Source organism: Coregonus clupeaformis, unplaced genomic scaffold (genome assembly GCF_020615455.1).
Source record: "Coregonus clupeaformis isolate EN_2021a unplaced genomic scaffold, ASM2061545v1 scaf0244, whole genome shotgun sequence".
Lineage (NCBI taxonomy): Eukaryota > Metazoa > Chordata > Actinopteri > Salmoniformes > Salmonidae > Coregonus > Coregonus clupeaformis.
In genome coordinates, this window is record NW_025533699.1 from 225,591 (window position 1) to 247,500 (window position 21,910).

Sequence of the window (21,910 nt, forward strand, 5' to 3'; positions counted from 1 at the left end):
AGTTGTAGACTGTGGGTGTAAGCAGCATCTAGCATCATGAATCAGTTGTAGATGTGGGTGTTAGCAGCATCTAGCATCATGAATCAGTTGTAGACTGTGGGTGTTAGCAGCATCTAGCATCATGAATCAGTTGTAGACTGTGGGTGTTAGCAGCATCTAGCATCATGAATCAGTTGTAGACTGTGGGTGTAAGCAGCATCTAGCATCATGAATCAGTTGTAGACTGTGGGTGTAAGCAGCATCTAGCATCATGAATCAGTTGTAGACTGTGGGTGTTAACAGCATCTAGCATCATGAATCAGTTGTAGATGTGGGTGTTAGCAGCATCTAGCATCATGAATCAGTTGTAGACTGTGGGTGTTAACAGCATCTAGCATCATGAATCAGTTGTAGACTGTGGGTGTAAGCAGCATCTAGCATCATGAATCAGTTGTAGATGTGGGTGTTAGCAGCATCTAGCATCATGAATCAGTTGTAGACTATGGGTGTAAGCAGCATCTAGCATCATGAATCAGTTGTAGACTGTGGGTGTTAACAGCATCTAGCATCATTAATCAGTTGTAGATGTGGGTGTTAGCAGCATCTAGCATCATGAATCAGTTGTAGACTGTGGGTGTAAGCAGCATCTAGCATCATGAATCAGTTGTAGATGTGGGTGTTAGCAGCATCTAGCATCATGAATCAGTTGTAGACTGTGGGTGTTAGCAGCATCTAGCATCATGAATCAGTTGTAGACTGTGGGTGTTAGCAGCATCTAGCATCATGAATCAGTTGTAGACTGTGGATGTTAGCAGCATCTAGCATCATGAATCAGTTGTAGACTGTGGGTGTTAGCAGCATCTAGCATCATGAATCAGTTGTAGACTGTGGGTGTTAGCAGCATCTAGCATCATGAATCAGTTGTAGACTGTGGGTGTTAGCAGCATCTAGCATCATGAATCAGTTGTAGACTGTGGGTGTTAGCAGCATCTAGCATCATGAATCAGTTGTAGACTGTGGGTGTAAGCAGCATCTAGCATCATGAATCAGTTGTAGACTGTGGGTGTTAACAGCATCTAGCATCATGAATCAGTTGTAGACTATGGGTGTTAGCAGCATCTAGCATCATGAATCAGTTGTAGATGTGGGTGTTAGCAGCATCTAGCATCATGAATCAGTTGTAGATGTGGGTGTTAGCAGCATCTAGCATCATGAATCAGTTGTAGAATGTGGGTGTTAGCAGCATCTAGCATCATGAATCAGTTGTAGATGTGGGTGTTAGCAGCATCTAGCATCATGAATCAGTTGTAGACTGTGGGTGTTAGCAGCATCTAGCATCATGAATCAGTTGTAGACTATGGGTGTTAGCAGCATCTAGCATCATGAATCAGTTGTAGATGGTGGGTGTTAACAGCATCTAGCATCATGAATCAGTTGTAGACTGTGGGTGTTAGCAGCATCTAGCATCATGAATCAGTTGTAGACTGTGGGTGTTAGCAGCATCTAGCATCATGAATCAGTTGTAGACTGTGGGTGTAAGCAGCATTGCGTGCCTCATGTTAGTTTTGTTTGTCCTGGAACAATCAGCCCACTTGACTGTAAGTTCGTCCCAAATGCCACCCTATTCCCTTGATAGTGCACTTCTTTTGACCAGGGCCCGTTCCCTACATAGTGCACTACACAGGGAATAGGGTGCCATTTAGGACAGAGTCTGTGGCTTCCCTCATTGTTCCCTCTTTAGGGACAAAGAGCTGTTCTCAAAGCTTCTCTCTCCACAGCACCGTTCTGTTTCTACCAGACTGACCAGGAAAACAACCCCTGCGTGTGTGTGACCTGTGTGCGTACGTGTGTGCTTTCATGCCTGTGTGTGTGTGTGTGTGCGTGTGTGTGTGTGTTCTTGTCTTGTTACCAAAACAGCCAGTACAATCCAGGACTGACCTTATGTAAGGGTGACTAGGTCTCTGTAATTACAGCAGGACTGACCTTATGTAAGGGTGACTAGGTCTCTGTAATTACAGCAGACCTTATGTAAGGGTAACTAGGTCTCTGTAATTACAGCAGACCTTATGTAAGGGTAACTAGGTCTCTGTAATTACAGCAGACCTTATGTAAGGGTGACTAGGTCTCTGTAATTACAGCAGACCTTATGTAAGGGTAACTAGGTCTCTGTAATTACAGCAGACCTTATGTAAGGGTAACTAGGTCTCTGTAATTACAGCAGACCTTATGTAAGGGTAACTAGGTCTCTGTAATTACAGCAGACCTTATGTAAGGGTAACTAGGTCTCTGTAATTACAGCAGACCTTATGTAAGGGTAACTAGGTCTCTGTAATTACAGCAGACCTTATGTAAAGGGTAACTAGGTCTCTGTAATTACAGCAGACCTTATGTAGTAAGTGACTAGGTCTCTGTAATTACAGCAGACCTTATGTAAGGGTAACTAGGTCTCTGTAATTACAGCAGACCTTATGTAAGGGTAACTAGGTCTCTGTAATTACAGCAGACCTTATGTAAGGGTAACTAGGTCTCTGTAATTACAGCAGACCTTATGTAAGGGTGACTAGGTCTCTGTAATTACAGCAGACCTTATGTAAGGGTAACTAGGTCTCTGTAATTACAGCAGACCTTATGTAGGGAGTGACTAGGTCTCTGTAATTACAGCAGACCTTATGTAAGGGTGACTAGGTCTCTGTAATTACAGCAGACCTTATGTAAGGGTAACTAGGTCTCTGTAATTACAGCAGACCTTATGTAAGGGTAACTAGGTCTCTGTAATTACAGCAGACCTTATGTAAGGGTAACTAGGTCTCTGTAATTACAGCAGACCTTATGTAAGGGTGACTAGGTCTCTGTAATTACAGCAGACCTTATGTAAGGGTAACTAGGTCTCTGTAATTACAGCAGACCTTATGTAAGGGTAACTAGGTCTCTGTAATTATAGCAGGATCACATAAACATGATTCAGACATTTCCTGCTTGTTGGCTTTTATTGTTAGTTGTTCATAGGCAATAACACTTATGATGTGGGCGGGCTGGAGCCACCGGGTTGTATGGGGGACAGAGATAAGTTGAGTCCCAAATGGCACCCTATTCCTTCTATAGGGCACTACTTCTGTCAAAAGTAGTGCCCTATAGGGAATACGGTGCCATTTGGGACTCAGGCCACAGCGTGTCACAGCAGCATGGTAGAACAGAAGTCCATAGTTCAGCATGTTTCTGTTGCCACCCTCTCCTTTCTCCTCCGCTCCAGAACCAGAGGGAAGTAGTTATAGCCTTTGTGTGGTTGTGTCCGGCTTTGTGGGTGTGTCTGGCCATGTGGGTGTGTCTCTCTCTCTCTCTCCACACTCGTGATGGTTCCAGGTCAGTGCACACACAGAGCGAACACCCTGTACTGCCTTTGGGTCGGTTTATAGCCAGTCTGTAGCCACAGCTCAGGAGAAACTAGTCAGAACTCAGAACCAACTACTGGGTATCCCATGTCTCCAAACAGCATTCTGGGAAAACACAGTGGGCTAAGGCCTGTTATACATGGTCTTGCTAGGAACTAGATTATGGATTCCAGTACTGACATGTTTTGCTGAGTGAACTATCTAGCTAAATAAAGATAGCCGAAGTGTCCTTAACAGATAGGTAGAGTACTGTTAGTGTATTCTAGTGCTGTTGTCATCACTATCCTGGATGTTCAGAGAAACCATACTGATTACCGTACTGTTGTCATCACTATACCGGATGTTCAGAGAAACCCTTCTGATTACCGATTACTGATTTCCCCCTAACGTGCTTCAGGCCACTTCTAGCTGTATTGTCAACTAACTGTATGTCTCCACCTGATACTGTGCTCTGTGTGTTGATACCTGATGTCTGTTGAGTCATGATATCCCAGCAGTCTCCTCTCCACTGTAATGATACCTGATGTCTGTTGAGTCATGATATCCCAGCAGTCTCCTCTCCACTGTGTTGATACCTGATGTCTGTTGAGTCATGATATCCCAGCAGTCTCCTCTCCACTGTGTTGATACCTGATGTCTGTTGAGTCATGATATCCCAGCAGTCTCCTCTCCACTGTAATGATACCTGATGTCTGTTGAGTCATGATATCCCAGCAGTCTCCTCTCCACTGTAATGATACCTGATGTCTGTTGAGTCATGATATCCCAGCAGTCTCCTCTCCACTGTGTTGATACCTGATGTCTGTTGAGTCATGATATCCCAGTAGTCTCCTCTCCACTGTGTGGATACCTGATGTCTGTTGAGTCATGATATCCCAGCAGTCTCCTCTCCACTGTAATGATACCTGATGTCTGTTGAGTCATGATATCCCAGCAGTCTCCTCTCCACTGTGTTGATACCTGATGTCTGTTGAGTCATGATATCCCAGCGGTCTCCTCTCCACTGTGTTGATACCTGATGTCTGTTGAGTCATGATATCCCAGCAGTCTCCTCTCCACTGTGTGGATACCTGATGTCTGTTGAGTCATGATATCCCAGCGGTCTCCTCTCCACTGTGTGGATACCTGATGTCTGTTGAGTCATGATATCCCAGCGGTCTCCTCTCCACTGTGTTGATACCTGATGTCTGTTGAGTCATGATATCCCAGCGGTCTCCTCTCCACTGTAATGATACCTGATGTCTGTTGAGTCATGATATCCCAGCAGTCTCCTCTCCACTGTGTTGATACCTGATGTCTGTTGAGTCATGATATCCCAGCAGTCTCCTCTCCACTGTGTTGATACCTGATGTCTGTTGAGTCATGATATCCCAGCGGTCTCCTCTCCACTGTGTTGATACCTGATGTCTGTTGAGTCATGATATCCCAGCAGTCTCCTCTCCACTGTGTGGATACCTGATGTCTGTTGAGTCATGATATCCCAGCAGTCTCCTCTCCACTGTAATGATACCTGATGTCTGTTGAGTCATGATATCCCAGTAGTCTCCTCTCCACTGTGTTGATACCTGATGTCTGTTGAGTCATGATATCCCAGTAGTCTCCTCTCCACTGTGTGGATACCTGATGTCTGTTGAGTCATGATATCCCAGCAGTCTCCTCTCCACTGTGTTGATACCTGATGTCTGTTGAGTCATGATATCCCAGCGGTCTCCTCTCCACTGTAATGATACCTGATGTCTGTTGAGTCATGATATCCCAGCAGTCTCCTCTCCACTGTGTTGATACCTGATGTCTGTTGAGTCATGATATCCCAGCAGTCTCCTCTCCACTGTGTTGATACCTGATGTCTGTTGAGTCATGATATCCCAGCGGTCTCCTCTCCACTGTAATGATACCTGATGTCTGTTGAGTCATGATATCCCAGTAGTCTCCTCTCCACTGTGTTGATACCTGATGTCTGTTGAGTCATGATATCCCAGTAGTCTCCTCTCCACTGTAATGATACCTGATGTCTGTTGAGTCATGATATCCCAGCGGTCTCCTCTCCACTGTAATGATACCTGATGTCTGTTGAGTCATGATATCCCAGTAGTCTCCTCTCCACTGTGTTGATACCTGATGTCTGTTGAGTCATGATATCCCAGTAGTCTCCTCTCCACTGTGTTGATACCTGATGTCTGTTGAGTCATGATATCCCAGCGGTCTCCTCTCCACTGTAATGATACCTGATGTCTGTTGAGTCATGATATCCCAGCAGTCTCCTCTCCACTGTGTTGATACCTGATGTCTGTTGAGTCATGATATCCCAGTAGTCTCCTCTCCACTGTGTTGATACCTGATGTCTGTTGAGTCATGATATCCCAGCGGTCTCCTCTCCACTGTGTTGATACCTGATGTCTGTTGAGTCATGATATCCCAGCAGTCTCCTCTCCACTGTGTTGATACCTGATGTCTGTTGAGTCATGATATCCCAGCAGTCTCCTCTCCACTGTGTTGATACCTGATGTCTGTTGAGTCATGATATCCCAGCGGTCTCCTCTCCACTGTGTTGATACCTGATGTCTGTTGAGTCATGATATCCCAGCAGTCTCCTCTCCACTGTGTGGATACCTGATGTCTGTTGAGTCATGATATCCCAGCAGTCTCCTCTCCACTGTGTTGATACCTGATGTCTGTTGAGTCATGATATCCCAGCAGTCTCCTCTCCACTGTGTTGATACCTGATGTCTGTTGAGTCATGATATCCCAGCAGTCTCCTCTCCACTGTGTTGATACCTGATGTCTGTTGAGACATGATATCCCAGCAGTCTCCTCTCCACTGTGTTGATACCTGATGTCTGTTGAGTCATGATATCCCAGCAGTCTCCTCTCCACTGTAATGATACCTGATGTCTGTTGAGTCATGATATCCCAGCAGTCTCCTCTCCACTGTAATGATACCTGATGTCTGTTGAGTCATGATATCCCAGCAGTCTCCTCTCCACTGTGTTGATACCTGATGTCTGTTGAGTCATGATATCCCAGCAGTCTCCTCTCCACTGTGTGGATACCTGATGTCTGTTGAGTCATGATATCCCAGCGGTCTCCTCTCCACTGTGTTGATACCTGATGTCTGTTGAGTCATGATATCCCAGCGGTCTCCTCTCCACTGTGTTGATACCTGATGTCTGTTGAGTCATGATATCCCAGCAGTCTCCTCTCCACTGTGTTGATACCTGATGTCTGTTGAGTCATGATATCCCAGCAGTCTCCTCTCCACTGTGTTGATACCTGATGTCTGTTGAGTCATGATATCCCAGCAGTCTCCTCTCCACTGTGTTGATACCTGATGTCTGTTGAGTCATGATATCCCAGCAGTCTCCTCTCCACTGTGTTGATACCTGATGTCTGTTGAGTCATGATATCCCAGCAGTCTCCTCTCCACTGTGTTGATACCTGATGTCTGTTGAGTCATGATATCCCAGCAGTCTCCTCTCCACTGTGTGGATACCTGATGTCTGTTGAGTCATGATATCCCAGCGGTCTCCTCTCCACTGTGTTGATCCCTGATGTCTGTTGAGTCATGATATCCCAGCAGTCTCCTCTCCACTGTGTTGATACCTGATGTCTGTTGAGTCATGATATCCCAGCAGTCTCCTCTCCACTGTGTTGATACCTGATGTCTGTTGAGTCATGATATCCCAGCAGTCTCCTCTCCACTGTGTGGATACCTGATGTCTGTTGAGTCATGATATCCCAGCAGTCTCCTCTCCACTGTGTTGATACCTGATGTCTGTTGAGTCATGATATCCCAGCAGTCTCCTCTCCACTGTGTTGATACCTGATGTCTGTTGAGTCATGATATCCCAGTAGTCTCCTCTCCACTGTGTGGATACCTGATGTCTGTTGAGTCATGATATCCCAGCAGTCTCCTCTCCACTGTAATGATACCTGATGTCTGTTGAGTCATGATATCCCAGCAGTCTCCTCTCCACTGTGTTGATACCTGATGTCTGTTGAGTCATGATATCCCAGTAGTCTCCTCTCCACTGTGTTGATACCTGATGTCTGTTGAGTCATGATATCCCAGCAGTCTCCCCTCCACTGTGTTGATACCTGATGTCTGTTGAGTCATGATATCCCAGCAGTCTCCTCTCCACTGTAATGATACCTGATGTCTGTTGAGTCATGATATCCCAGCAGTCTCCTCTCCACTGTGTTGATACCTGATGTCTGTTGAGTCATGATATCCCAGCAGTCTCCTCTCCACTGTGTTGATACCTGATGTCTGTTGAGTCATGATATCCCAGTAGTCTCCTCTCCACTGTGTGGATACCTGATGTCTGTTGAGTCATGATATCCCAGCAGTCTCCTCTCCACTGTAATGATACCTGATGTCTGTTGAGTCATGATATCCCAGCAGTCTCCTCTCCACTGTGTTGATACCTGATGTCTGTTGAGTCATGATATCCCAGCAGTCTCCTCTCCACTGTGTGGATACCTGATGTCTGTTGAGTCATGATATCCCAGTAGTCTCCTCTCCACTGTGTGGATACCTGATGTCTGTTGAGTCATGATATCCCAGCGGTCTCCTCTCCACTGTGTTGATACCTGATGTCTGTTGAGTCATGATATCCCAGTAGTCTCCTCTCCACTGTAATGATACCTGATGTCTGTTGAGTCATGATATCCCAGCAGTCTCCTCTCCACTGTGTTGATACCTGATGTCTGTTGAGTCATGATATCCCAGTAGTCTCCTCTCCACTGTGTTGATACCTGATGTCTGTTGAGTCATGATATCCCAGCAGTCTCCTCTCCACTGTAATGATACCTGATGTCTGTTGAGTCATGATATATCAGCAGTCTCCTCTCCACTGTGTTGATACCTGATGTCTGTTGAGTCATGATATCCCAGCAGTCTCCTCTCCACTGTGTTGATACCTGATGTCTGTTGAGTCATGATATCCCAGCGGTCTCCTCTCCACTGTGTTGATACCTGATGTCTGTTGAGTCATGATATCCCAGCAGTCTCCTCTCCACTGTAATGATACCTGATGTCTGTTGAGTCATGATATCCCAGTAGTCTCCCCTCCACCACTGACACCTCCCAGATCCAGTCACCTCTGAAAGGCTGTTAAATATTGAAGCACTGGGATACGTTACCTTCTGCTGTTGTGTAACTGGGGCTGCTTCCCAAATGACACCCTATTCCCTATATAGTGCACTACTTTTGACCAGGGCTCTGGTAGATACTAGTGCACTATCTAGAGAATAGGGTGCTGTTTGGGAAGCAGCCCTTGAGGTGCATAAACAGCTGTAGTTTGTAATTCATCTCAACAGTAAATCCCCAGCAGGCTCTTTGTGTTGCTGGGATGAGCCAGGTAGGAGGAGAAAGACAGTGGCAGTTGGTTTGAGTTGGTAGAGTTAGCCAGGTAGGAGGAGAAAGACAGTGGCAGTTGGTTTGAGTTGGTAGAGTTAGCCAGGTAGGAGGAGAAAGACAGTGGCAGTTGGTTTGAGTTGGTAGAGTGAGCCTGGTAGGAGGAGAAGGACAGTGGCAGTTGGTTTGAGTTGGTAGAGTTAGCCAGGTAGGAGGAGAAAGACAGTGGCAGTTGGTTTGAGTTGGTAGAGTTAGCCAGGTAGGAGGAGAAAGACAGTGGCAGTTGGTTTGAGTTGGTAGAGTGAGCCTGGTAGGAGGAGAAGGACAGTGGCAGTTGGTTTGAGTTGGTAGAGTTAGCCTGGTAGGAGGAGAAAGACAGTGGCAGTTGGTTTGAGTTGGTAGAGTTAGCCAGGTAGGAGGAGAAAGACAGTGGCAGTTGGTTTGAGTTGGTAGAGTTAGCCTGGTAGGAGGAGAAAGACAGTGGCAGTTGGTTTGAGTTGGTAGAGTTAGCCAGGTAGGAGGAGAAGGACAGTGGCAGTTGGTTTGAGTTGGTAGAGTTAGCCAGGTAGGAGGAGAAAGACAGTGGCAGTTGGTTTGAGTTGGTAGAGTTAGCCAGGTAGGAGGAGAAGGACAGTGGCAGTTGGTTTGAGTTGGTAGAGTTAGCCTGGTAGGAGGAGAAAGACAGTGGCAGTTGGTTTGAGTTGGTAGAGTTAGCCAGGTAGGAGGAGAAAGACAGTGGCAGTTGGTTTGAGTTGGTAGAGTTAGCCAGGTAGGAGGAGAAAGACAGTGGCAGTTGGTTTGAGTTGGTAGAGTGAGCCAGGTAGGAGGAGAAAGACAGTGGCAGTTGGTTTGAGTTGGTAGAGTTAGCCAGGTAGGAGGAGAAAGACAGTGGCAGTTGGTTTGAGTTGGTAGAGTTAGCCAGGTAGGAGGAGAAAGACAGTGGCAGTTGGTTTGAGTTGGTAGAGTTAGCCAGGTAGGAGGAGAAAGACAGTGGCAGTTGGTTTGAGTTGGTAGAGTTAGCCAGGTAGGAGGAGAAAGACAGTGGCAGTTGGTTTGAGTTGGTAGAGTTAGCCAGGTAGGAGGAGAAAGACAGTGGCAGTTGGTTTGAGTTGGTAGAGTTAGCCAGGTAGGAGGAGAAAGACAGTGGCAGTTGGTTTGAGTTGGTAGAGTGAGCCTGGTAGGAGGAGAAAGACAGTGGCAGTTGGTTTGAGTTGGTAGAGTGAGCCTGGTAGGAGGAGAAGGACAGTGGCAGTTGGTTTGAGTTGGTAGAGTGAGCCAGGTAGGAGGAGAAAGACAGTGGCAGTTGGTTTGAGTTGGTAGAGTTAGCCAGGTAGGAGGAGAAAGACAGTGGCAGTTGGTTTGAGTTGGTAGAGTTAGCCAGGTAGGAGGAGAACATTCTAAGACTTGGGTGGCTCGAGTCTTTGGCAATTTTTAGGGCCTTCCTCTGACACCGCCTGGTATAGAGGTCCTAAATGGCAGGAATCTCGGACCCAGGTCCTGGATGGCAGGGAGCTTGGACCCAGGTCCTGGATGGCAGGGAGCTCTGGACCCAGGTCCTGGATGGCAGGGAGCTCGGACCCAGGTCCTGGATGGCAGGGAGCTCGGACCCAGGTCCTGGATGGCAGGGAGCTCTGGACCCAGGTCCTGGATGGCAGGGAGCTCGGACCCAGGTCCTGGATGGCAGGGAGCTCGGACCCAGGTCCTGGATGGCAGGGAGCTCGGACCCAGACAGTGGCTGTTGGTTTGAGTTGGTAGAGTGAGTTAGAGTGGCAGAGTACTATTGTGTATTACAAACTTTCTGTTGGTCGACCTTATCAAATGAACGTCTGATAAATGTCTGTTGGAGTATTAGAGTGCTTAATGGATTAGATTGTCTTTTGTTTTGTGGGAATCAGCGCTGTATCAGACTGTGTGTGTGTGTACACCCACTGAGCCTTTGTAGAGAGCAGGCTGGGGATTGGAGAGGTCCATGGAGTCTAGCTCTGCCTTGCTTGGGGATTGGAGAGGTCCATGGAGTCTAGCTCTGCCTTGCTTGGGGATTGGAGAGGTCCATGGAGTCTAGCTCTGCCTTGCTTGGGGATTGGAGAGGTCCATGGAGTCTAGCTCTGCCTTGCTTGGGGATTGGAGAGGTCCATGGAGTCTAGCTCTGCCTTGCTTGGGGATTGGAGAGGTCCATGGAGTCTAGCTCTGCCTTGCTTGGGGATTGGAGAGGTCCATGGAGTCTAGCTCTGCCTTGCTTGATCCCTGTAACCTAGTGATGGAGTTGGTAGAGGACCATTTGATCCCAAAACAGAATAAAATAACAATATCCAAGTGTGTTTGTCCCCTTGTATGTCTAGATCAGAAGTCAGGTAAGAGTGTTGTCCCCTTGTATGTCTAGATCAGACGTCAGGTAAGATCAATCAATCAATCAATCAAAATGTATTTGTCACATGCTTCGTAAACAACAGGTGTGGACTAACAGTGAAATGCTTCCTTATGGCCCGTTTCCCAACAATACAGAGAGAAAGAAAATACAGAAATAATAGAAAAGTAAAACACGTAATAATAAAAGTTATAATAAATACACAATGAGTAACGATAACTTGGCTATATACAGTATAAGGGGTACCAGGTAATAACTTGGCTATATACAGTATAAGGGGTACCAGTACTGAGTCAATGTGCAGGGGTACGAGGTAATAACTTGGCTATATACACGGGGTACCAGTACCGAGTCGATGTGCAGGGGTACGAGGTAATGTGAATTGGTACGAGGTAATGTGCATTGGTACGAGTCAATGTACATATAACTAGGAAATACAGTGACAGATAGTAAACAGCAGCAGCAGCGTATGTGATGATTCAAATAAGTGAGTGCAAAAAGGGTCAGTGCAGATAGTCCGGAGGGCTGTTTAACTGACTATTTAACAGTCTTATGGCTTGGGGGTAGAAGCTGTTCAGGGTTCTGTTGGTTCCATACTTGGTGCATCGGTACCGCTTGCCGTGCGGTACCATCTTTGGCAATTTTTAGGGCCTTCCTCTGACACCGCCTGGTATAGAGGTCCTGGATGGCAGGGAGCTCGGACCCAGTGTTGTACTGGGCCGTACACACTACGCTCTGTAGCGCCTTACGGTCGGATGCCAAGCAATTGCCCTACCAAGCGTTGATGCAGCCAGTCAAGGTGCTCTCAATGGTGCAGCTGTATAACGTTTTATCTGAAGGCCCATGCCCAAATCTTTTCAGCCTCCTGAGGGGGAAGAGGTGTTGTCGTGACCTCACGACTGTGTTGGTGTGTTTGGACCATCATAGAGCCTTAGTGATGTGGACACTGAGGATCCTGAAGCTCTCGACCCGCTCCACTTCAGCCCTGTCGATGTGAATGGGGGCGTGCTCGGCCCTCCGTTTCCTGTAATCCACGATCAGATCCTTTTGTCTTGCTGACGTTGAGGGAGAGTTGTCTTGGCACCACACTGCCAGGTCTCTGACCTCCTCCCTATAGGGGGAGTCAGCATGGGGGATGTGTTGTTGCCTACCCCTCACCACCTGGGGGAGGCCTGTCAGAAGGTCCAGGATCCAGTTGCAGAGGGAGGTGTTCAGTCCAAGGACGTTAGCTTAGTGATGAGCTTGGAGGGCACTATGGTGTTGAACGTTGAGCTGTAGTCAATGAACAGCATTCTCACGTAGGTGTTCCTTTTGTCCAGGTGGGAAAGGGCAGTGTGGTGTACAATAGGTAATGCTTCATCTGTGGATCTGTTGTGGTGGTATGCGAATTGGAGTGGGTTCAGGGTGTCTGGGATGATGATGTTGATGTGAGCCATGACCAGCCTTTCAAATCATTTCATAGCTACAGATGTGAGTGCCACGGGCGATAGTCATTTAGACAGGTTACCTTGGCATTCTTGGGCACAGGGACTATGGTGGTCTGTTTGAAATATTAAAGACTGGGTCAGGGAGAGGTTAAAAATGTCAGTGATAACACTTGCCAGCTCGTCAGCGCATGCTCTGAGTACGCATCCTGGTAATCCATCTGGCCCTGCGGCCTTGTGAATATTAACCTGTTTAAAGATCTTACTCACATCGGCTATGGACAGCGTGATCACACAGTGGTCCGGAACAGCTGGTGCTCTCATGCATGGTTCAGTGTTGCTTGCCTCGATGCGAGCATACCGTAGAAGGCATTTAGCTCGTCTGGTAGGCTCGCGTCACTGGGCAGCTCGCGGCTGGGTTTCCCTTTTGTAATCCGTATAGTTTGCAAGCCCTGCCACTCCACCCCCTCCACCCTCCCCCTCCACTATACACTCCACCCCTCCACTATACACTCCACCCCCCTGCAGTGACAGAGCATCAGAGCCGGTGCAGTACGATTCTATTGTTGTCCCGTATTGACACTTTTCCTGTTTGATGGTTCGTCGGAGGGAGTAGCGGGATTTCTTATTAGCGTACGGGTTAGTGTCCCGCTCCTTGGAAAAGGCAAGTCTAGCTTTTAGCTTAGTGTGGTGCACATTTTGTCATGGGGTGCAAAGAACATTTTGCAGTTTTAAAGCAAATTTTCTTGAAATTCTATACACTTTGCCATGTCTAACGTCTATTCATGTGATATTTGAGTGACAAAAATTTTTGGGGGCTAAAAAAACTGACATGGGCTAGTTGATCTGGACATTTCTGACAAGTTATAAATAGCTCTCTAAGGTCTGCAATGACTAACATGACAAGAGGAACTGATGATGCACTAACCAATTATCGAAATTGCACCTTGTGCATTCTACTATTATAACTTTCAAGAGTACGTTTAAAGCTGGATTGAGTTCCTTTAAAAAATTATAATAATACTGTTGTTGTTGATTTTTTTTTTGGGGGGACCAACGCTGTAGCTTAGCATCCACTTCATCAGACCACTTGTACTTCCTGTTTGAGGTTTTGCTTGTAAGCAAGAGTGTTGTGATGTCAGGTAAGAGTGTTGTGACGTCAGGTAAGAGTGTTGTGACGCCAGGTAAGAGTGTTGTGACGCCAGGTAAGAGTGTTGTGACGCCAGGTAAAGAGTGTTGTGACGTCAGGTAAGAGTGTTGTGACGCCAGGTAAGAGTGTTGTGACGTCAGGTAAGAGTGTTGTGACGCCAGGTAAGAGTGTTGTGATGCCAGGTAAGAGTGTTGTGAAGCCAGGTAAGAGTGTTGTGACGTCAGGTAAGAGTGTTGTGACGCCAGGTAAGAGTGTTGTGACGTCAGGTAAGAGTGTTGTGACGTCAGGTAAGAGTGTTGTGACGCCAGGTAAGAGTGTTGTGACGCCAGGTAAGAGTGTTGTGACGCCAGGTAAGAGTGTATTCGTGGCACCAAATCATATTTTCCACTCCAGGCCACGGAGACAGCATATTATATATGAACTAGGAACCATATTATATATGAACTAGGAACCAAAAGAATGAAAGTCTTTCTTCTTAGTCTGTTATGCTTTGGGTAGCACTCTAAGGACAATATGCCTGGGCCAGTAGTGTTTTCTTTTTGATCATTTAAAGGCTATATTATCACCTGATGGAAAGGAGGTTATTTACTTCATGGCTGAATCCCAAATGGCACCCTATTCACTTATGGAGTGCACTACTTTGGGCGCCTGGTCTTAAAATAGTGCAGTAAATAGGCCATTTAGGATGCAGACTAAGTGTAAGTGCTGAGGAGGAAAAGTAAAGTGGTGTTCTTTTGTTATCTGCCATCTGGTCTCCTGTGTTGGAACAGTTTGATTGGCAACAGAGAGGGGAGGAGGGAGGAAGGGTGGAACGGTGGAGGGATGGGGTGGGTGAGGGGTGGAGGGGGAGAAGGGGGAGGATGGAGGGGGTGGAGGGGGAGGGTGGAGGGTGAGGGGGGTGGAGTGTATAGTGGAGGGGGTGGAGTGTATAGTGGAGGGGGAGGGTGGAGGGGGGTGGATGAGGGGTGGAGGGGGAGAAGGGGGAGGATGGAGGGGGGTGGAGTGTATAGTGGAGGGGGAGGGTGGAGGGGTGGAGTGTATAGTGGTGGGGGGTGGAGTGTATAGTGGAGGGGGTGGAGTGTATAGTGGAGGGGGAGGGTGGAGGGGTGGAGTGTATAGTGGTGGGGGGTGGAGTGTATAGTGGAGGGGGTGGAGTGTATAGTGGAGGGGGTGGAGTGTATAGTGGAGGGGGAGGGTAGAGGGGGTGGAGTGTATAGTGGAGGGGGTGGAGTGTATAGTGGAGGGGGAGGGTAGAGGGGGGTGGAGTGTATAGTGGAGGGGGAGGGTAGAGGGGGTGGAGTGTATAGTGGAGGGGAGGGTGGAGGGGGTGGAGTGTATAGTGGAGGGGGAGGGTAGAGGGGGTGGAGTGTATAGTGGAGGGGGTGGAGTGTATAGTGGAGGGGGAGGGTAGAGGGGGTGGAGTGTATAGTGGAGGGGGTGGAGTGTATAGTGGAGGGGGTGGAGTGTATAGTGGAGGGGGAGGGTAGAGGGGGTGGAGTGTATAGTGGAGGGGGTGGAGTGTATAGTGGAGGGGGTGGAGTGTATAGTGGAGGGGGAGGGTAGAGGGGGGTGGAGTGTATAGTGGAGGGGGTGGAGTGTATAGTGGAGGGGGAGGGTAGAGGGGGGTGGAGTGTATAGTGGAGGGGGTGGAGTGTATAGTGGAGGGGGAGGGTAGAGGGGGTGGAGTGTATAGTGGAGGGGGTGGAGTGTATAGTGGAGGGGGTGGAGTGTATAGTGGAGGGGGAGGGTAGAGGGGGGTGGAGTGTATAGTGGAGGGGGTGGAGTGTATAGTGGAGGGGGGTGGGAGTGTATAGTGGAGGGGGGGAGGGGTAGAGGGGGGTGGAGTGTATAGTGGAGGGGTGGAGTGTATAGTGGAGGGGGGTGGAGTGTATAGTGGAGGGGGTGGAGTGTATAGTGGAGGGGGTGGAGTGTATAGTGGAGGGGGTGGAGTTTATAGTGGAGGGATGGAGTGTATAGTGGAGGGGGAGGGTAGAGGGGGGTGGAGTGTATAGTGGAGGGGGAGGGTGCAGGGGGTGGAGTGTATAGTGGAGGGGGTGGAGTTTATAGTGGAGGGGGTGGAGTGTATAGTGGAGGGGAGGGTGGAGGGGGTGGAGTGTATAGTGGAGGGGGAGGGTGGAGGGGTTGGAGTATATAGTGGAGGGGGTGGAGTGTATAGTGGAGGGGGTGGAGTGTATAGTGGAGGGGGAGGGTTCAGGGGGTGGAGTGTATAGTGGAGGGGGTGGAGTGTATAGTGGAGGGGGAGGGTTCAGGGGGTGGAGTGTATAGTGGAGGGGGAGGAGTGTATAGTGGAGGGGGTGGAGTGTATAGTGGAGGGGGAGGGTAGAGGGGGTGGAGTGTATAGTGGAGGGGGGAGGAGTGTATAGTGGAGGGGGTGGAGTGTATAGTGGAGGGGGAGGGTAGAGGGGGTGGAGTGTATAGTGGAGGGGGAGGGTGCAGGGGGTGGAGTGTATAGTGGAGGGGGTGGAGTGTATAGTGGAGGGGGTGGGTGCAGGGGGTGGAGTGTATAGTGGAGGGGGAGGGTGCAGGGGGGGGAGTGTATAGTGGAGGGGGTGGAGTGTATAGTGGAGGGGGAGGGTGGAGGGGGTGGAGTGTATAGTGCAGGGGGTGGAGTGTATAGTGGAGGGGAGGGTGCAGGGGGTGGAGTGTATAGTGGAGGGGGTGGAGTGTATAGTGGAGGGGGAGTGCAGGGGGTGGAGTGTATAGTGGAGGGGGAGGGTGCAGGGGGTGGAGTGTATAGTGCAGGGGGGTGGAGTGTATAGTGGAGGGGGAGGGTGGAGGGGGTGGAGTGTATAGTGGAGGGGGAGGGTGGAGGGGGTGGAGTTTATAGTGGAGGGGGGTGGAGTGTATAGTGGAGGGGGGTGGAGTTTATAGTGGAGGGGGTGGAGTTTATAGTGGAGGGGAGGGTGGAGGGGGTGGAGTGTATAGTGGAGGGGGTGGAGTTTATAGTGGAGGGGGTGGAGTGTATAGTGGTGGGGGTGGAATGTATAGTGGGGGGAGGGTATAGTGGGGGGGGAGGGGAGGGTGCAGGGGGAGGGGGAGGGTGCAGGGGGAGGGGGAGGGGGAGGGGGCAGTTTCTACTGTACCATGTCAGCTGATAGGAGCATGGTGGAACACAGAACTAGGAGTGCTGTTTCAGAGATCATTATCATGTGGGAGTCCAGGGAGCCATTTCCACTGAATTGCACACAGGGATAAGGCTGCCATTGAAAACCACTACTAGAGACAGTTATGAAACTGCTATGGGAAGGTTTACTATGGGAAGTTTTCTAGCTACATCATTCACTAGAGGCCAGTCTGGAAACTACTCATTCCAGCTTTGCAGGACCATATTGCACTTTATCTACACATTTAAATCAGTTGCTATAAAACGTCTACATGCTTATGGTCATAGTTCTACCGCTGTCTGAGTAAGTTTACAAAATATACTTTTTAGTCTGTCTTTGAGGTAAAGTAAAGGCTTGCAGGACTGTCTGTTCTCTGGGAGTTAACGCGTGTCTTTATGACTGAAAACCCTGTTTCCTCCGATACGAAGACTTCTCAGATAGGGGCCTGTGAGAGGACTGGAACAGAGATAGACGTACACGCCAAGCATCTCCTGGGGCCACGGATGACTTTTGACGGGACGACATTCTCGCCACTGTCACAAGCTAACATCCCAAATGGCACAAGCTTACACCCTACTTAGGGCACTAGTTTTGACCAGAGCCCTATGGGAAATAGGATGCCATTTGGGTTGCAGAACCCAGTACTCCAGGAAATAAGAGATGTTGTGATTACAGTGTATCCATGTTGATTGTTCTGGACGATCCAGTGTGTAGATATGTTATTACATTTTAGTCATTTGGCAGACGCTCTTATCCAGAGCGACTTACAGTTAGTGAGTGCATACATTCTTCATACTGGCCCCCCGTGGGAATCGAACCCACAACCCTGGCGTTGCAAGCGCCATGCTCTACCAACTGAGCTACAGTGTATAGATACGTTATGCCTGCTGTTGATCCAGTGTGTTGATACGTTATGCCTGCTGTTGATCCAGTGTGTTGATACGTTATGCCTGCTGTTGATCCAGTGTGTTGATACGTTATGTCTGCTGTTGCTGTCTCATTGTCATTAGGTCAACCAGCGTGCCAAGGTCAGGGAGAGGTCAGACGTATAGACTGACAAAGGGAGGGACTCAGAGGCCCTCAGAGAGGATTGGATAGGTAGAAGCAATATGGCAACATTTCCACCTGGCCAATCAGAAGACAAGATTAAGCTATTATTACAATAATGCTGATACCTACCCAGTCCTCTCAAATCTCCATGTGCCCACTGCCTATAGGCCAGGGGCCCCCAACTACATTCATTTAGGACAGGGGCCCCCAACTACATTCATTTAGGCCAGGGGCCCCCAACTACATTCATTTAGGGCAGGGGTCCTCAACTATATTAATTTAGGACAGGGGTCCCCAACTACATTCAGCCGCAATCTTTTCTTGAGTGGATGGTCGGGGGGCCGGAACATAATTCAAAATAAGTCCAAACTGACCGCAAGAACCCCAAACAGATATAGTATTTGATAAAAACAGAATCATTTCAAACCTTGATTGCATTGGGATACGATCACGTCTCTCTATTTATGCGTGGAAATAATCACGTCTCTCTCTCTCTCTCTCTCTCTCTCTCGCTCTCTCTCTCTCTCTCTCTCTCTCTCTCGCCCCTCTCTCTCTCTCTCTCTCTCTGCTCTATCTCTCTCTCTCTCTCTCTCTCTCTCTCTCTCTCTCTCTCTCTCTCTCTCTCTCTCTCTCTCTGTGTGTATCTTCCAGGAGAGCGTCCCTTCCCCTGCACCTGGCCTGACTGCAACAAGAAGTTTGCCCGTTCGGATGAGCTGGCCCGCCACTACCGTACTCACACCGGGGAGAAGAAGTTCAGCTGCCCGCTCTGCGACAAGCGCTTCATGCGTAGCGACCACCTGATGAAGCACGCTCGCCGCCACTCCGAGTTCCAGCCCGCCATGTTGAAGCGGCCGTACGGGTGCGGCGGAGGGATGGGCGGAGGAATGGGCGGAGGAATGGGCGTGGTCGGGAGTACTACACGCCCCGGATCCCTCAGCGACTACAACAGCCGCTCCGACGCGTCCAGCCCCACCCTTAGCCCCACCCCCAGCCCCGCCCTCAGCCCAGCTAACTCGCCTTAAAGCCCGCCTCCAGCACTTTCAGGCTCTGCCTCCCAACACCCTGATTGACCCACCCACAAGACAAGACACACCCACAGACAGGACAGGACTCTTTCAGTCTGTTTTAGGCCAGGGTTTTACACTGGTGCCCTGTGGAAAGTCTCAGCCCACAACAGCATTGCAATGGAAATAGGCTATTTGAATATTTTTATCATGATGGTGGTCTTAGAATGGATCCTCTTGAGACCCACCCCAGTCTCACTTGAGTCTTTTTTACCATGATGGTGGTGGTAGAAGGGATTCTGTCAAGGAACTTGATGCCCTATCCCTTGTTCTAATGTCTCACCCTAACCTTGACTTCAATGGGACTACGCCACACCCCCAGCAGCCACTCTGATTCGTTCTTTTGGTCAGTAGGGTCCTCTGATTGGCTCTGGTCCTAATTGGGGCCTCCCCCTATTCCATTTATTGCACAGGTCCGTACCTAGCGAGCCTCCTTTCCAATGCTCTGTCTGCTTGTTGCACTGCACTGTCTTCTACATCATGTACTCTACTGCCTATTGTAGAGCAATCCTTTCAACAACTAAGACAAAATAATGCCTTTCTGATGGCAACATTTCCATAGTATACACATCTACTGTGTAAGCATGGTCTCTTTGAGAAGCCTCGGGCCCATTGCTAATATGGTTTCATTTAGGTTCTGGTTTTTAAAAGTTAGCAGAATCAGCCATGAAAGAACACGTAGAAGAGCATATTCAATCATCTAAATACTACAGGACGCTACATGATTTGAAACGGCCAGGGAGATTTCATCTACGCCTCAGGATTAGAAAACAGTTGATTAGTTTAACTTGAATGCACAATACAAACATCACTTTACTCTGCAATTCAATGCAGGTTGAATCTTCTGCCCTGCTCAGGGAAGGACTTGGTAGCTTGAAAGAATGAACACAATGAAGACACACACACACACAAAATAGCCTTACACTCAAACAGAATTGCACTCCTTGAATACATTCTGTTTTGGTTTTCACGCTGAAAGAAACCATGGAAATAGTCCTTCAAACTAGTTGTTATCTTTGGATTTGAATCGTGATGTCACAAAAGAGAATGAAGCCAGTCCTCGGACTGAACCACTGGAGACTAGAGAGAGAGACAAAACATATTTTTCCCTCTTTCACTTTCATTTGATCCAAGCCCATATCTCTGACTTGAATCTCTTACGTCAGTGAACCCATAAGCCAAACCGTCGCAGTGAGCCGTGTGTGTCAACGCTTAAGACTTCTTCAAAGGGGATGTTTAAGGTGAGAGTCGAGGCGTGGCTGCTGCGTTGCTTCTTAACCTCATCCAGGGGAGAGGTGTTAGTTCCAACGTAAGCATCCGACGCCTAGAACTCAATTCTAGTGTAATTGCGTCAGATGCTCGATTATGTTACGTGCGTCTATCCGTGAGAGATTCTTTCCCGTGTCGAACACGTCCAGGTTAGTTTCAAAGCAGCTTGTCTGTGGACAAGTAGATGTAATGCTGTACGGGTCAAAAACACTTTAGAAGCAGGTGTGTTACTGTAGGGCTGGAGCAAAAGCCTGCACGCCCAGTAGCTCTCTAGGAGGAGGTTTGGGGTTTGGGCCACCCACCCCTTTGCTCTTATTAGGCTCATCCTCATGATTCACCCCAGCTACAAACACAAGACGCTCACGGTGTCCATGTCGCGTTGACAGACGGAGTGGGGTGCGAGGTGTTATTACAGCGTCTGTCTGTCTCCAGGACAGGAAGACACTAATGACAGGGAGGAGTTCTAGATCATAATCACATGGAGACATGAGGAGGGTAGTTAGGGTAGATTTATAGCCCCGTACACACTGGGAGACATGAGGAGGGTAGTTAGGGTAGATTTATAGCCCCGTACAGGCTGGGAGACATGAGGAGGGTAGTTAGGGTAGATTTATAGCCCCATACAGGCTGGGAGACATGAGGAGGAGGGTAGTTAGGGTAGATTTATAGCCCCATACAGGCTGGGAGACATGAGGAGGGTAGTTAGGGTAGATTTATAGCCCTGTACAGGCTGGGAGACATGAGGAGGGTAGTTAGGGTAGATTTATAGCCCCGTACAGGCTGGGAGACATGAGGAGGGTAGTTAGCTCCTCTAGCTATCTCTACATAAATATGATATCTATCCTAGACAGAGACTAGAGGCCAGATGAAGTGACTATAAGAATCCCTATAAGAACTGTGTGGCATAATATTAATACTATCTATCACTGGTAATCTGTTATAAAGGAACACCCAGTGAGATCGCACTGAGAACCTCGCCCGGGCGGTGACTGTAAACCGCATCACCCCCTCTACCAGCTTCTAAAGGTCACTGAGAAAGCTTGATGGGAACAGTATAGACAGAGGCATGTTGAGAAATGTCAGTTATTGGTTTAGATTAGTTCAATTTAATCCTGACACTGCACCCTTGAGTTGGCCCAGAGTGACGGTACAGATAATTGACTTAATCACAGGACAGACAGACTGCACAGGACAGGAGTGGACTTAATCACAGGACAGACAGACTGCACAGGACAGGAGTGAGAAAACCTCCAGATGAATGGGAACAGTAAAGCTTGACAGGCATCAAGGGAACAGTACAGAGACACATGGGGGGAAACATGAGTTATCAGCTGGTCTTAATCTTGATTTAATCTTGAGTTATGTGACGTACAGAAACTTGACTTAGTCACACAGGACAAACAGTGCGGAGGAGAGAAAATCTCCTGATGAATACAGTGTTAACCACGGTAAAAGCATGCCGTTGGCTGCCCTTAGATTCGCTGAGAATTCTTCCCTCAACAGTTGTTCTCGTTACCTTGACGACCCGATCTGTCTCTACATGAAGTCACAGCTTTCATACCTAGGCGTTGTGTCCCAAAATGGCACCCTATTCCCTATATAGTGCACTACTTTTGACCAGGACCCATAGGTAGTGCACTTTATAGGGAATAGGGTACCATTTAAAGATGTACCTTTGTGATGTGGCAATGTTTTTATTAGTTACCTACCATTTTTATTAGTAACCTACCATCCAACTG

General features: G+C 48.4%; 1 protein-coding gene across 1 annotated transcript in view; it reads left to right on the forward strand.

Moving 5' to 3' along the window:
• Nucleotides 1-21,910, forward strand: part of klf13 (Kruppel-like factor 13) — a 61,852-nt gene that overhangs the window by 38,657 nt on the left and 1,285 nt on the right. Inside the window, exon 2 of the mRNA XM_041859536.2 lies at nucleotides 18,490-21,910. This exon is cut by the window's right edge and continues 1,285 nt beyond it. Within this exon, the coding sequence (XP_041715470.1) occupies nucleotides 18,490-18,860 (371 nt within the window). The 3' untranslated portion in view covers nucleotides 18,861-21,910. The remainder of the gene's footprint in view (nucleotides 1-18,489) is intronic.